The sequence below is a fragment of the Rhinatrema bivittatum genome, chromosome 1 (genome assembly GCF_901001135.1).
Source record: "Rhinatrema bivittatum chromosome 1, aRhiBiv1.1, whole genome shotgun sequence".
In the NCBI taxonomy this organism is placed as follows: Eukaryota; Metazoa; Chordata; class Amphibia; order Gymnophiona; family Rhinatrematidae; genus Rhinatrema; species Rhinatrema bivittatum.
In genome coordinates this window covers 569,052,941-569,069,447 of record NC_042615.1, presented here as the reverse complement: position 1 = coordinate 569,069,447, position 16,507 = coordinate 569,052,941, and the positions used below count along the sequence as shown (strand labels likewise).

General features: G+C 40.0%; 1 protein-coding gene across 4 annotated transcripts in view; it reads left to right on the top strand.

Moving 5' to 3' along the window:
- Positions 1-16,507, top strand: part of FANCC (FA complementation group C) — a 566,530-nt gene that overhangs the window by 322,516 nt on the left and 227,507 nt on the right. For all 4 annotated transcript variants that reach the window (XM_029617560.1, XM_029617551.1, XM_029617542.1 and 1 more), the window contains 2 exons: positions 4,293-4,357; positions 11,223-11,387. In XM_029617560.1, the coding sequence (XP_029473420.1) occupies positions 4,293-4,357; positions 11,223-11,387 (230 nt within the window). The remainder of the gene's footprint in view (positions 1-4,292; positions 4,358-11,222; positions 11,388-16,507) is intronic.

Here is a 16,507-nt window from a genome sequence, read left to right as displayed (position 1 = left end):
CGTAATCATGCATATTTTTTCTTTCTTTCTACTCAATGAGCCCTGGAGTGTGCAAATTAATGGGCAACATACAGGCATATGCACTGTAGCTGTGATCCACTTTGTGCAGCACACACACTGCACACAATACCTCCTCATTTTCTCCATCTTTGAGACCTTCCAACCTCAGGTTGAGGGAGACTGGCAGTGTTTGCAGTGAGCACTGGATGTGACTTGCTAAGTGCTGGGAGCAGCCAGAGCAGTGAAGGAGCTCTGGGAGCCAAAGTACCTGACTGCCTGCATGACCCTGACTTCTCACGTCTCTACAGAGGGAACTGGTCCAGCGTGATGTGTTTATGCGTATAGTTGCCCCCTCTCTCCTTGTGTGTTAAAACTTGGAAGAGACTTGTAGGTTTTTCTGTTTTTATTTTTTTTGTAAACTTATTTAATAAAACACACCAACACTAACAGTTAATATGTACAGGAAACCAAAAATAATACTAAGTTACATATCTCCAAGTCTCAATCCAATAAATACGTCATCAGAAAGCGTGGAGACAAACGAGGGCAATCAATTAGTGATTGAGTCTTTTTCAAGTCCAAAATGAATTCCTAATTGATTCATACAATTTTTATCTTTTAAGCATGGAAGTGATTTTATCCATCAAATCTATTTCAGCTAGTGTGTTAAACCAGTTAGATATCTGTGGAGAGTTTAAAAAAAAAACAAATAGTGGTAAATCTAGCAGCATGTAAATATTGGCCTATAAAAGTTTTACTTGCTTGCCTATAATTACTTCCCCATACACCTAACAAACATAATTGCAGGGATAAATTCAGCGAAAAACCAGTAATGGACCTAACCACCTCTTGTTACTCCTGCTAAAACTGTTTGACGTCTCTATAGTCCCATCATATATGTAAATATGTGCATGTGACACCCACTATGGGCTAGAAGCATTGAATTTAGAGAAATAAACTGGATATCTGTACGCCCTATGGAGCAGTTTAAACATTAGTTCCTCACTTTTGTTACAGATAGATATTTCCATAATTGTGCCCGAGATGTGATGCCAATTCTTAGCATCTAACCCCAACTGAAGATCAAGGTTCAAGTGTTCTATTAACAGCACACTTGTGTCTAGCTCCTCATTCCCAGAAGTTAAGAAACCATAGAGCCAGGGTAATGCCCTTGGACACTGTGGTTGCGTCAGTAGTTTTTCAAGTAGATTCCTCTTGCAAAGAGAACTATTGCCCCCAGCACGCTCCAAAGTCAGTCTTCTAAATTGCAAATATAGATAATGGGTATGAGTTGGTAATTGAAAGTATACTCTCACTGCCTCAAAAAAGCAGAAGATATGTGCCTCCAGATTTGACCCCAAAAAAACAAAGACCAGCTTTACACCACAATTCTATATCTGGAGCAGGTAATTGGACAAAGCTGAGCATTAACAAATAAAGGAGTGATAGGAGAAAAACGTACATCAGTTGCCCACAAATGTTTACCTGCCTGCCTCCATATCTGTATGAGATGATTGGATGTAATCTACAGTCATTATTAAGGTTATTAACACCACATGGAGAAAATAAGAGTGGATAAGTTAAGCTTCCAGATCATTCCATCCTTGGTTCTTATGCACCTCCATCCAACTAAGCAAGCAGACCAGCCAAGAGGCCAGATAATAGAAATAAAAATTAGATAGCTCTAGACCTCCACAGTCTTTAGGCAACTGTAAAGTAGCCATATTAATACAAAGAACCTTCTCGTGCCAAGGAAATGAAGAGATATGACCACATAGGGTTTCAAAGTATTTTACATGGAACGTTTCAGGGAATCTATTGAAATAAATAAAGGAGCTATGGTAGAACCACCAGTATAATAAGGTTCACCCTACCCAGTAGTGATAAGGGTAAGACATCCCACCTGACAATATTCTTCTTAATCTTACTTAAAAACAGGACCGTAATTTAAAGTAAATAGCTCCCTAATATTCCCAGAAATCTGAATACCCAAATGCCGAAAGCTATCTTTAACCACAGCAAATCCAAAAAGATACTCAAGTAACCGTCAGACAGTATCTAAGATGTACCCAATAACTGGACATGGAGCTGTATTCCACAATAATTCTAAGAATCTCAGGGGCGGACTTGGAGACATCTTTAAGAAAAAAAAAAAGCACATCATCTGGATAAAGGGCTATCTTCTGAGTTATCAAAGCTCAGGATTCCCCAATTATATGCAACAAAGCTTCCATGACCAAATTAAATAAGGGTGACAAAGGACAAGTTTATCTGGCTCTTCGCAGAACACAAGAGTGCAGACTGTATGCCATTAATGATTATCATGGCTCTAAGAGAGCAATAGAGTGACCTAATCCAGGACATGAATTGCTTGGGAATCCCAAACTGCTGCAGTACTAAAATCAGGAATTACCATGAGCTCCTATGAAATACGGTACTTTGCATCTAATGAAATTATCATTCCTGGCATTTGCCATTGCCTAGCTAAGTAAATAATGTTCAGCAGTCATCTCACATTATTAGTAGAGGATCTCCTCTTCAGAAAACCAGTTTGATCAGAGTGAATAATCAAAGGGAGAATCTTCTCCAATCTGCACTGTGGAATTTTTGCCAAACTTTTAACATTGGCGTTTATTAGCAAAGAAATAGGTTGATATGAGGCACAGTCTGCCAGGTCCTTAACCTTCTTGTGGATCAAAGTGATAAAGGTATCTGTGAGTGAACCATGAAAGCTCTACAATAAATCCATACCAGCAAACAGATTCTTAACCAAGATAATAAGCTTACTCTGAAAGATTCTATAAAAGTTCACAGAGAACCTGTCTGAGCCTGGACTTTTCTGAAAAGGCAAAGCAAAAGTTGTATGATAAAATTCCAACTCCATAATAGGACCAGCCAAGATGCTGCAGCCTCTGGGGGCAGAACCGGAAGGCTATGTCCTGCCAAAAATTGCTGCATGACATGGGCTGAAAAAAGAGGAAATTAAGGTATTGGGAGGGTGGGAGAGTATAAGTTTGGGTCGGCGAGGTGGAGGGCCTGTAATAGATATCAGTATTTGGATCGTTTGTTGGCACCTTGAACTAGGAGTGCTGGAGAGGGTAAAGGTAAAACCGGGACCGGCTGCAGCATAGGTTTCTAAATAAAAGGAAGGGTAACTTTTTGGGGGGTTGAGGGGGGTGGGGTGCTGCAGGATCAGCCCAAGAAGGCCGAGCATTGGATTTTGGGTGAGGGATGTTAGGGGAAGTTTTACTACTCCTCCTAACCAGCTATGTTCTTTTTGAATATAGCCGGTTAAGATGAAAGTTATCAGGGAACATGTTCCCTGATAACTTTAAACCTACTCTCAGGTACATCTAGAGTTAGGCCAAAAACGTATCTGGCTAACTCTTAATATCAGAGTTAGCCAGATAAGTTATGCACTTAAATCTGCCCCTCCTCGAATGCCCCCCAACACTCCTTTTCTTATTTGGCTAATTCTTAGGGAAATATTCAAACCAAGCCATTTAGATGGATAACTTGTGAGTTATCTATCTAAATGGGTTTGAATATTGTCCCCATAATTATTAAATCATTGACCTATAAACTACTACAACACAATTAATTTACAGAACCTAATTAATAGACTGAAAGCTCTACCCAGCAGTGAAAACCTCCTTCCCTCTCCATTTCTGGGCAGCAAGAGCGGCAACCAAAGCTTCCTCCCAAACTAAAAAGGCAAAATCTTCCCAAAAATAATTAGGGAAAACCAGCAAAGGGAGACTAGCACCATCTCCTTCAACTGCTAACAAAAAATTATACACAGGGGTGCTGTAGCAAGTGGTCTGCTCCATTCCCAAACTTTTACCCCAGGTCTTCCACTAGATCCAACTAATGGAGATCCCAAGGCAGTGTATAAAGGGCTATATTTTACCATTTGAGAATGTAAAAAACCATATGATCAATCTTGTATAATTTTAATTTGTTCTAAAAGATTTTTATCTCTTTTAATGTACATACTTAACTGACCAAAGTAGATTTCCTTTAATTCCCAGCAAAGCAAAGATATAAATTAGTCTCTTTCTCCCAAATTTGCCAAATGGGAAAGCAATCTAATTGCATTTGAAAAAAAAAAATCAGCAGTATAATGTCTGTTAATTTTCTGTACATTTTTCAGTTGGTTCTGGCAAAAAAGAAGAAAAAGGTACGGAAATGTCAGTCAAGAAGGAAAATAAAACTGTCGTCATCCTATCTACAATGCATTTGTGGTTGTGAGAGGGGGGAGTTAAAACATGTCATTGATTTTTGTTTTACAGATGGTCTTATCGTTAGTGACAGAACTTAAAGGAAATCTGCTTAATGGACTTAACATCCAAGGGAGGTAGGTGTTATCCAAACACCATTCAAGGAAGTCTTAAAGGTGAACACTAAACCCATTCAGTGCAGAAGTGTAGGGAGAAACAGTCTCTGAATGTTGAGTAAATAAGCACAGCACTTTACAGGGTGTGAATATTTTAAGTTTTTTTTGTTTTTTTTTAATTGCTTTGCTTGCAAACTCAGGATCTCAAAATTAGTAAGCTAAATCAGATGTTTTGTGTGATCCCTATCTTGTATACAATAGGTGCTTTTCCACTAGAAAAGCCCCAGTTGTCCAGACTAATTGTCCAACAAGACCTTTTCTGGTGAATAAACATGCAGGAACAGATTTGAGGTGGAGGTTGACTTACAAAACTGAGAATATCTTCTGAGCACCATTAATCTCGCATTTTCACTGGTTGCAAGGTTTGTACTAAAACTCTCAACTTCTGCTATTCTGCAAAAGACAACATGGTTCAAAAATGATTTGTCATTTTCTGCGAAGACCAGCATTTCACCTGTTACACAGTTGAGTTACATGGCACTGAGGGAAGTAAATCTTCCAGAGTTAGCTAATAAAGATCAAAATATCTTTTCTGAATATGTATGGGACTTCCCACATGGTGGATGCATCCTGGAACTTGCAGTTGCTTTTAGTTTTGTTTTTTCTTCAGGTTAATTAGATGTATCTTCTTGGCTCCGTGACTGTCTCAGCAAATGCTTTTTTTTTACTGGGTTTTCTTTTTTTGCCTTCAGCAAACAGTTTTTGTTTCAATCCTGCTCCTGTTAGTTCCCTAGTCAGATTTTCAGCATTTTCTTCAAACTTTATCTTTATTATGATTTTAATAATAATTTGATACATCAGTACATCTTGCACATATGTTCAACATAAAAGCATCATACAATAATCCTCATTCCCTGTAAGTACCTGGATCAGTCCAGACTCTCAACATAAAAGCATCATACAATAATCCTCATTTACACTATTAAGGTGCATTAGTTAAAAACAGCGTGCTCATCATTTCCAGATCATCCCAAACAATATTACAACATTTTAACAAGGGGACGCACAACCAAGTTACTAAAAGGTTCATTTAAAACAAATAAGCTCTGGAATTCATTGCTGGAGGATGTGGCAAAGCAGTTAATGTATCTGGTTTTAAAAAATGATTCAACAGGTTCCTGGACTTAAAAGACCATAAACTGTTATTACCCAGGTAGACTTGAGGAAAGCTACTGGTATACCTTGTTCCATGTTCCATGTATGTTCCATGTAAACCGCCTTCCCGGTGATAGTTATCTCTGTTAATTGTGAACCGGAGTGATATGTATTGTATACAGGAACTTCCGGTATATAAAAACCAAAAATAAATAAATAAATAAATACCTGGGCATAAGCAACATGAAATCTACTTACTGTTTGGGTTCCTAGATTGGCCACTGGTGGAAACAGGATACTGGACTTGATGGGCCCTTGGTCTGACCCTGTACGGCAGTTCTTATATTCTTATGTTAATTAGAGCAGATAACTGCTCTGTCTCTCTAGAATTTGTCATATTTGGGCATACTAGTTAGCGATATGAGGAAAGGCAACATATTTTCCTCTAGAGGCAATTGGGAGCATAGCTGCTAGTGGAAATGGATCAGAATGTTTTCCTGAATAATATTATCAAGTTTGTCACTATATCCCAGAAGTAGCAACATGCAATTCATAGTATATAATGGAATATTTGTAACTTTATGTATTACCTTTATAACCTCATTCCAGAAAGATTGAATTTTTCAATCTTTCAATCACCAGATAAGTTTAAAGGTGCCCTTTGATGCTCATCCCTTTAGGCATATATAGTGCATATCTGGCTATACTTTATTTAAAATAGACGGGGATAGAAACATAATTTTATGTTGTGTCCAGATGAGTTGGGCAAATATTTTGTTATCCCAAATAGTCTCCCACTTTGTCAGAGAAAGATTTCTGTATATCTTTTCCCATTTTCTTTGATATAGGAATATACCCTTGTTAGTGCCTTTGTTAATTTCTGAATAAAGCTTTGAAATTAACCTTTTCCGGTGTGTCTTTGTTTAAATATCTGTTCAAGCTCATTCAAAGGTCATTCAAATTCAGCTTTATCGTATCAAAGGAAATGCTTCACTATAAAAGGAAAAACAATAAAAAACAATAAATGTTAAATTAGGGAATAGTTATTCAGATATCTGAATATCCGTGTTAGCTGGGTAAGTTATCTGGATAAGTTATCCGGATAAGTCTGGTTGTGCCTCAGAGCAGTCCTAAAGTTATCTTGGTAAGAGTACCCAGATTAAGTTCAGCCCCACTTGGCTATATTCAGAATATAGCCACGTAAACCTCTGCCCCACCCTTATGACCCACCCAGAACCCCTCAAACCAGAGCCAAGAGCTAATAAATGGGCCGATGCAATAGGTGCACTTAACTGAGCGCACCGTTAGCCCCCGTTTGGCCGTGCGTTTTCGACACGCTATTTTTACCCCTTATACAGTAAGGGGGAATAGCACATGGAAATCGCGAGTTCTATCCTTGATTACATCAACAGTTTGGTTTAAACTTTCATTCAATTAAATTTGTGTAGATTATCCAAACCTGGTTGAAACAGTGGGTTTGATAATATATGACAGAGGAAGAGTGGTAGGAATCTGAAGTAGCCTCATAATCTTATCCCATATGAAAAATGTTGAACACATCAAAGAATCGGAATTTCATATAGGAGCACCGTCCTAATCATCCTGGTTTGCTGCTTTAGCGCGAAGGTTAACTTTATACTTTCCTTGAGAGAATCACAAGGAGAGAAAAATACTAATCCCAAATCAGATGGAGCCACTGAGTGGTTTTCAAGGTTTTCCCAACACATTTGGGGGTTTTGTGAGCACCAAGAAATGACTGCTTTCACCTGAGCCTCCTACCCAGTAGCAGTTTTTAAGATTTGGCAGAGAAGTAGCCAAAATCTTAACAGATACTTTGGAGCACTTTCCAATCCAGATATATGTGCTTAAGATTTTGTTTAGTTCTTCAAAGAAACTGTCAGGGATCACACTGTGAACCATTGGAAAATAGAAGAGAAGTCTAAAGGTAATGTTCATTTTAACATTTATTCCAGTTAGAAAGGAGGCAGAAATATATTCCAGTGGGCCAAATCCTGCTTAAATTGCTACAGAATACTAGGGAAATGCAGTCTATGTAGGTCTTTTGGTTGTATGAGAATGATAACACACAGATAGTGTTATTTCCATTGGAGTGGTCTAATATTGCCTTCCTCTTCAAATGAGATATTAAAGGGCAGTATAATAATTTTAGGTTCATTCAGTTTATATCCATAGATAGAACTAAAGTCTCCACATAGCAACGCACAGTTAGGAAGAGAGGGAAGAGGATTTTCTCCTAGGACAAGCAGGATGGTAATCCTCACATATGGCTGACAGATGGATCCTGGCATGGAAAACCTTTGTCAAAGTTTTGTTAGCGCCGGTCACACGAACAAAAGTACGCGCGAGCGTAGTTTTTAAAAATCTACCCCATTGTGTTTCCTTTACAGGTGGAACAGCTCTTACGTCTTTAATTGTTTCATAGGGTGAAATCCTCCATCTTTTCTTTGCACATGTGACACAAATAGGCGAATCTTCCCAAATTTGAAGTTTGAACCTCTTTAACCAGAGAAAATATTATCTCTTCTCTTTTCCAGGCAATTCTAAACTTAGGATACAGCATGGTCTGTTGAATGTTATGGGAGTATAGATGTTTCTTCATATCTGTGTATTGCTGCCCTTTTCAATCCAGGGCAGGGTTATAGTCTGTGAAAAACCATGATGTGATGACCCTTGAAAGATAGTTTTTTGATTAATCTTGTTTGTTCTGATCATCAACCTTTGCCAAATCTTTCAAATGGTGTGGGTCACAGTAAAATTACTGCAAATGAAGACCAAAATGGTCTATCCAGTCTGCCCAGCAAGGTATTTAGGGTTGTCACTTATGTTCCATGCAGGTTATCCCATATCTTTTATTTAGGGTTAAAACTGGCACTCTGTGCAAATTAACCTTATGCATAAATGTTATCCCTAAAGTTACCAAAGGTTATCCCATTTCATTTCCATCCTCTAGCCATAAGGGATCCTACATATCACACCTTTTTGAATTCCATTAATGTTCGTGTCCTCACCACATCTTCCAGGAGAGCATTCCGTGCATCCACCTCAACTTCTGTTTAAAAAAAAAAAAAAAAAAATTCCTAACATTGTTCTTAGTCTACACCCTTGGAGTTTAGATATGTTCCCTTGTGCTGGTATAAAGCCAGGAATGCAGTATACGCTCTCTCAAAAATCACATTTGGAGTTAAGGGAATGTCTTAAAAAAGATTGCTGAGAAAGCTTATCAGTAAAGTTCTCTATAGTCCCACTCTCCAGACCTTCAAGGAACACCAACAACTCTTAAATTATTTTAAGAGTATTATAACCCTCAGAGTCTTTCTTAGGCAATGTTGAATCATCTTCTTTGTCTGAAATGTCTTTCTGCCTTCTCCATCCTGCTTTACTGCATCCTTTAATTCAACTCTGATAGCCCCAATGTCTACAAATATTTTTCCCAGCTGTTTGCTTAAATTGGCATTCCCTGCCCATATTAGGTCTTCCATGTTGGGTGTCTGTGAGGTTTCAGATGCAGGGGAATCACGACGATTTGAGTGCAGTGAGGCAGGAGTAGAGGACAAGGCTGCGCCGTCTTGCTGAGACAAACATTCTGTTACGATTCGTGGACCCAAGTGATAGTCTAACAGCCTACCTGAGTTAGGGCTGCATCGAGGTTCGGCTGAGGTGGCCAAGACACGGAATCCAACACATAGTCTGGGTCGGTGGCAGGCAAGCAATCCAATGGGCAGTCCGGGTCGGAAGCAGGTGGCAAGCAGGCAGAATCAGATAGTTGGTCCAGGTCAGAGGCAGGCAGCGAACAGACAATCCAGGGGCAGTCCAGGTCAGAGGCAGGCAGCGAACAGACTATCCAGGGGCAGTCCAGGTCAGAGGCAGGCAGCAAACAGACAATCCAGGGGCAGTCCAGGTCAGAGGCAGGCAGCGAACAGACTATCCAGGGGCAGTCCAGGTCAGAGGCAGGCAGCGAACAGACAATCCAGGGGCAGTCCAGGTCAGAGGCAGGCAGCGAACAGACTATCCAGGGGCAGTCCAGGTCAGAGGCAGGCAGCAAACAGACAATCCAGGGGCAGTCCAGGTCAGAGGCAGGCAGCGAACAGACTATCCAGGGGCAGTCCAGGTCAGAGGCAGGCAGCGAACAGACTATCCAGGGGCAGTCCAGGTCAGAGGCAGGCAGCGAACAGACTATCCAGGGGCAGTCCAGGTCAGAGGCAGGCAGCGAACAGACTATCCAGGGGCAGTCCAGGTCAGAGGCAGGCAGCGAACAGACTATCCAGGGGCAGTCCAGGTCAGAGGCAGGCAGCGAACAGACTATCCAGGGGCAGTCCAGGTCAGAGGCAGGCAGCGAACAGACTATCCAGGGACAGTCCAGGTCAGAGGCAGGCAGCGAACAGACAATCCAGGGGCAGTCCAGGTCAGAGGCAGGCAGCGAACAGACTATCCAGGGGCAGTCCAGGTCAGAGGCAGGCAGCAAACAGACAATCCAGGGGCAGTCCAGGTCTCAAGGAAAAAGCAAAATCCACATAAAAAGCACCAGCAAAAGCAAGCCTGTAGCCGAGGCATTGCTGGTGCTGAAACGCCGGGTTAAAAAGTTATTTTCCCCGAGTGGCGGGAAGATGTCAGCGTGAGGGGAGGAGCCTCACTGAGCTGATTCGTGCGCCGCACATGCCGGCGGGGAGAGGGCACATTGTGTCGGGAGGAATCTCCCGACCGTGAGGTACGGGTCTGCACTGCAACACATTCAGCCATGGTCTGTTGCAGTGTGTGCTTTTTTTTTTTTTTTTCATCTACTTATAGCTAGTGTTAAAATCTGCACCACTCAAATTTTATCTGAGTGGGTTGCCACCAGGTTACTGCTGCAGGAGCATGCAGTTGCAGGTACAAATGAGAAACCAGTTCACCATTTGAAGCATATTCATGATCAATGCCAGCAGGAGCTGAACTATACACGCCCAACCGCTATGCGCTCATCCTGGGACCTCAGATTTTCAACTTTTTCTTTTTTTAAAAATGTATTATTCTGTTTATAAAGTTTAATTTATTATTTGCCTAGAAGCATTACTTGACAATGAAAATAAAAGATGGAAATATAATATATACAAAAGAGGAGGAAATGCGGAAAAGGAATAAAATGTTTCCAATGATTCTAGTCCAGGAAAAAAAAAAAGGTAAGGGCAATCAAATATTTGGCAGATGGCATTTTCATAATTCATTCAGGAAACTAAACAGTGAGTAAAGAAACAATTGATATCCCTAATGCATCCAACCTAGCACTACCGCTTCAATAAAGAAGAAATGATTTAAGCAAAAGAAGACACAGCACAGAACTCTCTCCAACCGCACAGGGCCAAAAAAGGAAAAAAGTACCCCTTGAAAGAGAATAATGTACTTCGTTGAAAATGTAAGAAAAAAGTTATCCTCCAGCAAAACAACCTGCTGTAACCCCCAACAAAGCTGGCTGCCACTGTCCTCTCTGTTTTTTGAAATGGAGCGAAGGGCAAAGTGCAAACAGGCTGACTGTACTTTTTTTTTTTTTTTAGAGAAATGGGCTGAATTTTAAAAAGAAAAAAGTAATCATTCAAAGAACCAAAACATGCTCTTTAAATGAAAGCTTCCTTCACTTTCTGATTGGATTTGGCAACCTTTTCTAATTGCTTTGAATGGGTATGACAGTTTGGTTTTATAAACGTTTGGTTTATTATTTTTCTTTTCCCTGCCACAGAATCTCAGCCGATCGAGTTCATGCCATGTCCGTCCTTTGCACCCCTCTTCTCACTTTGCCTGAGATTGCTCCACTGCTTGAAGCCCTCCTCACCCGTTGTGACTGGGGACTACAAGAGGTTCTCAGTGTCCAGTTTCTAGAAGCAGTAAACGAGGCATTACTACAGTAAGTGAAACAGAATTACCCATACGTCCGGGGGTTGGGAGGTTTTCTGACCTGGGTAAGGTGAACAGTTGGTACCATGTCATAAGAAGTACACGTGAACTTAATACACCCTGGCATTTGTAATTCTGCTATCCCTTCTTAGTGTCCTATTACAGACTTCTGGTAGAAGTCTACATGGGTTAATGTTTTCAACTTGAGATGTAACTGAATAAAACCTACATTTGTTTCTAAACGTGCTGATCTTTTTTTTTTTTTTTAATTCAGTTTTAGAAATAATGTTCCATGCATTTCAAATATTCAGGAAAAGTATAAGAAGATTCATTCTTGGCAGTGATATCACATAGTCATCATACTACTGTGTGCTATCGGGGATAAGAGTGGAAGATTCTTTAGAGAATTAGATTCAAAATAGAGGGCCTTTATTCAGGGCCATCTGGGGCAAGGGAGCTAGCTAATTTGAAATCTAATCTTTCAACATATGAGCCTGTTCATGCATTCAGGTCCTAGGATGAGCTAAGGCTTGGCACTCCCTCACTGAAGGAGTTGTATCTACAGTAAATGCAACTTGTAACAGTTTGTTTTCATATATGGGGCCTATATTGTCGAATGTTTTGCTATTGCAGCTTCTATTGAAAATTGTTTAATGTTTTTGAAAGCTAGTGAAACATATTTCAGTCAGGCTTTTAACGTATGCTGAGATGAGGGACCTTCATTTTCAGTTTTTATTTTTCCTGGAAATTTCAGTGTTACAAGAAAAAACATCAGTGGAAAAATTACTTTGTTATTACACACATGAGAAAAAATCAGTGGGGAAAAGTCATTTTTCCACTGACCTTTTTTGTTATAACATTGAAATTCCCAGGAAAAATAAAATAAAAACTGAAAACAAAGGTCCCCCTAGCTATGATCTATTAAGTTAAGTTTCTAACCTGTTAGATCTAATTGTTTTTGTCAAGTTTGTATTTGTGTTCTGTTCTATATTGTTTTTGTTTGTTATGTTGAATTTCACTATGGGCAGTCTTGTGGATTCACAGGAAATAAATATACGGTACTCAAATATGGAACACATTAAAAGAATCCTAAATCCTAAACGATTATTTCCCAACCAGTGGGCCTTCAGACCTGGTCAGGTGTGCCACAGAAAAATTACCATTCACTGATACTCAAATTCAGGCCAGCACTTGGGCTTTGCTGTCAGCATCTCACAGCAGCAAGAGACGTCAGCAGTGACTCTTAAACTTAGAAGGAACTCCTTTCTCAGAACATGTGAAATCATGCATGCCTCTTTTGCATCGTCCTAGTTACCTCATGAGCCCCAGAATGTGGTTATGAATAGGCAGCATGCAGTGACATGCTTTGTGCAGCACACACATTTCACGCAGCACCTCGCATCTTCCCTGTCTTGGAGTCCTTCTACCCTCTGTCTTATCCTCAAGCTGAGTGAAAAGGGAAGAGTGTGCACTGAGCACTGGATATATGAGTCACTTTGTGTGTTGGGAACAGCAGCAGTGAAGGAGCTCTGGCAGCTGCCTGCATCACATTTTCTCCCTTCTGCACTTTTGTATAGAAGATGCTTATCTGTCATAATGGGTTCATATGTGTGTTTCTGTCCCCTCTTCCCCTTTGTTTTAAAATTTGGTAGAAAAACTGGTAGGGCTTTCAGTGCTGTTCTGTATCTTCTTTTGGCCACATGAGTCTTCTCCGTGTCTGCACTGCCTGGTCCTTTGGAGGTTGGTGTACCAAACACCACATGTTGTTAATGCAGAAGTGCCTTGGGTGTGAAAAGATTGGGTAATACTGTTCTAAACATCTATTTAGACTGGGAGATGGCAGCTGGTCTTGCAGACACTTTCTTGTGCTTTCTTTAAAACTTTGGTCATAATTCGTCAGACATACTTTAACTTTCTTCTCTCAATATGGTGCAGAGGAAGAACAGACTATGGACTTACCTTACCACTGATTCCTCTGCTTTTGGTGTTGTATTGGGGCAAATAAATTCCATTGTCTCTACAGCAGTGGTATCCGGGCTGGAGCTGTTGTCCAGAAGCTTGGGTAATTCTGTCAGTGGGGACTGGCAACAGGTCCTTAAACCCAGTGATGCCATATCTCACAAAAGATATAGCAGAACTAGAAAAGGCAAAGGGCAACCAAATTAATAAAGGGGATGGAAAGGCTAAAGAGATTAAGGCCCTTCAGCTTAGAAAAGAGATGGATCAAGGGAGATATGACAGAAGTCTATAAAATCATGAGTGGAATAGAATGGGTAAATGCAAACTGGTTATTTACTCTTTCAAAAAAAAAAGCTGGAGGACACTCTATAAAGTTACTAAGTAGCACATTTAAAACAAATCAGAGAAAATATTTTTTCAGTCAATATACAGTTAAGCTCTGGAAATAATTGCTGGAGGATGTGGTAAAGGCATTAGTATAGCTGGGTTTAAAAAAAAAAGGTTTAGACAAGTTCCTAAAGGACAAGTCTATAAATTATTATTAACCAGGTGAGTTCAGGAAAGCCTTTCTTTTCCCTGGGTGTAAGCAGCATATTTACCGTTGGGGATCCTGCCGAGTACTTGTGACCTGGATTGGCCACTGTTGAAAACAGGATACTGGGCTTGATGGACCTTTGGTCTAACCCAGTATGGAGGTTCTTATATTCTTATACCCCCACTTCCTCTCCTGCCAGCAGGAACTATGGGCTCATCTTTCTCCATGAAAAAGGGGCAGCTGCACTGGAAAGTCCACCTGATCAGAGTGAGGGAGGGTCAGCAGTTTCAGGAAGTGCAGTTCCTCCATCTTTACTGAGAGCAGTGCTACCGGGTTCACATTGAGGCTTGCTGGATGGCAGAACAATAGAACGTGGCTTCACCAATTCAGTGCTTTTCGCTTGGGCAGTGAGGCTGCCCCAACAGCTATGGGAGCAGAACCAGGGCATTTGTTCATGGGGTACATGCTGGAACTGAGCACTGGTACATTTTTTCCTCCATCTGCTTGATGTACCTTGTGGTCCCTACAAAAAAAAAAATCCTGCATGTGAGTATTGGCACAGCTTTGTCCAGAAAGCTAGCACTGGCAGAAGCTAATGCAACTAGTGAAGGAGCCCTGCTTTCTGTTACTGTTGGAGAATTGAAGAATGCCTTTTGAGCATCCTCTGTAATAATTATTAAGGAAATTTGGAAAGCTCTCCTGAAATTGGAATACTCGGTAAGTTCAAAATTCCATGATCTTTCTTTTTTTTTTTCTTAATTTTAACAAGATACATTAAAAATATCCAAAAGCAAACATATTGGAATACAAGCAAACTTATACATTTATCCACTGTACACCAAAGGAAAAATATATATTCCAACAGACTAGTCCCCAAATATGGGAGGTTAATTCAGGCAAAACCTAATAAGGTAAAAAAGAAAAATCTGTAATAATTACAGTAGTGAGATAATTTCAACTAAATACCATTTATACCTTACAGAACAAATTGTATTACACCTCATTACGTCCCCTTATCCACTAAAAAGGTCTCAAGGTGTGTTGGGTCTTGAAATATAAACTTATTCTTCTGGTATGCAACAAGACATTTGCAGGGGAATTTTAGAGGAAAAAAACGCCCTCAGAGATAAAACTGTTGGTTTTAATACCAAAAATTGTTTCCTCCTCAATTGAGTACTTCTAGCAACATCAGAGAATATTTGAATTTTTTGACCACAGAAAAGAAAATCTTTATTTTTTTAAATATTTCTGAAACACCAAGCTTTTATCTTGTTCACTCAGAATACCAAGAGAGTAGCTCTGGTGGGTATATCGTTGATCGAGGCCTCCAAAAAGGAGGTCAAATTAGGGGACTCCCCTTGCATATATATCCAGTTCTTCTCCCCCACCCCTTGAGACCTAATCTTAAATCTAGGAATCGTCATTTCTTTTATAGTGGAGATAGACAAAACTTCACCAAGGTATTTTTTAAGCAACTCAGTTCTTAATAATAACCTTGATACAGGAAAATTTAGAAAACGAAGATTCCTTATACAAATCTCATTTTCCAAATTTTCAAGATGTTTTTGTACCATTAAACTATCCTTTATAAAGGAAATATTAGATAGTTGTAAAGAAGATATTTGAGCTGTTGTAGACATTGAAGTGGCTTCCAAATGTGTTAGAGTAACATGTTCATCCAAAGTAATTTTAGTTTCAACTGAAAATTTACCAAACTGAGATATAGAATATGATGACTTTTCCATATTAATAAGTGCCTTCCACATATCAACCAACTTTACATTCTGGGGATCAATAGACTCTGAACCAAAACTTCCAAACTGAGGGGGCTCCCCTAATGAAAGAGATCTAGAGTCCACTTGAGTCCCCGGATGCTCAGTAATTTCTGCAATGCCAGCCTGTGGGATGGCAACTATTGGGTCCCAATTTTGTTGTAACGTCTGAAGATTAGTTTCAGGAGAATCCATCAACATGTAAGGTAACGACTGTTGGCTAGGACTCTCTAAGGCCCCTGATGAAAAGGAAATCTCTGGAATAGAATTTTCTCATAAATTGACTCACCCTTCGAGCCACATGTGAGTCCATGGGTCATCTCACAACTGGCAGACCAGGCGAAGATGTCAAAACTTTTGTCTTCCTTTTCCTTCCCATATACCTTCTATAATATAGAAAGGAAAAAAACGCTGAAAGGGTTGCGCCCCTTTGGCGCACGGCTTTTGCTGCGCGCTGCAGCCCCTCGGGCGTTATCTGGTTGTCTGTCCTCTGATGATGACGTCGTTGGGGTTGGGGAGTGGAAGAGCCCTTAATGCAATCCTCCAGCCAGCCTCTCGGATGGGAGGGAGTTCTCTCCAAATTCCTCCCTCCATGATCTTTCTAATGCTCTCCAGAATGAGGAAGTACTGTAAAGTCTTTAATCAGGTATTAACTTTGGAAGAACATTCCACTAAACTTTTAGAATGTGAAGATCAGGTGTCCTCTCCAATCTGTTAATGTTAGAGTAAAAGAAATTAAAAATTTATAAAACTCAGCAAAAACTAAAAATATTTTCATTAATTTCTCTTGGGTTTAACATGTTTCAGCTCCAGAGCTTTTTAAGCAGTACCAAACATGTTTTTTTTAGTACCTAACGAATCTAT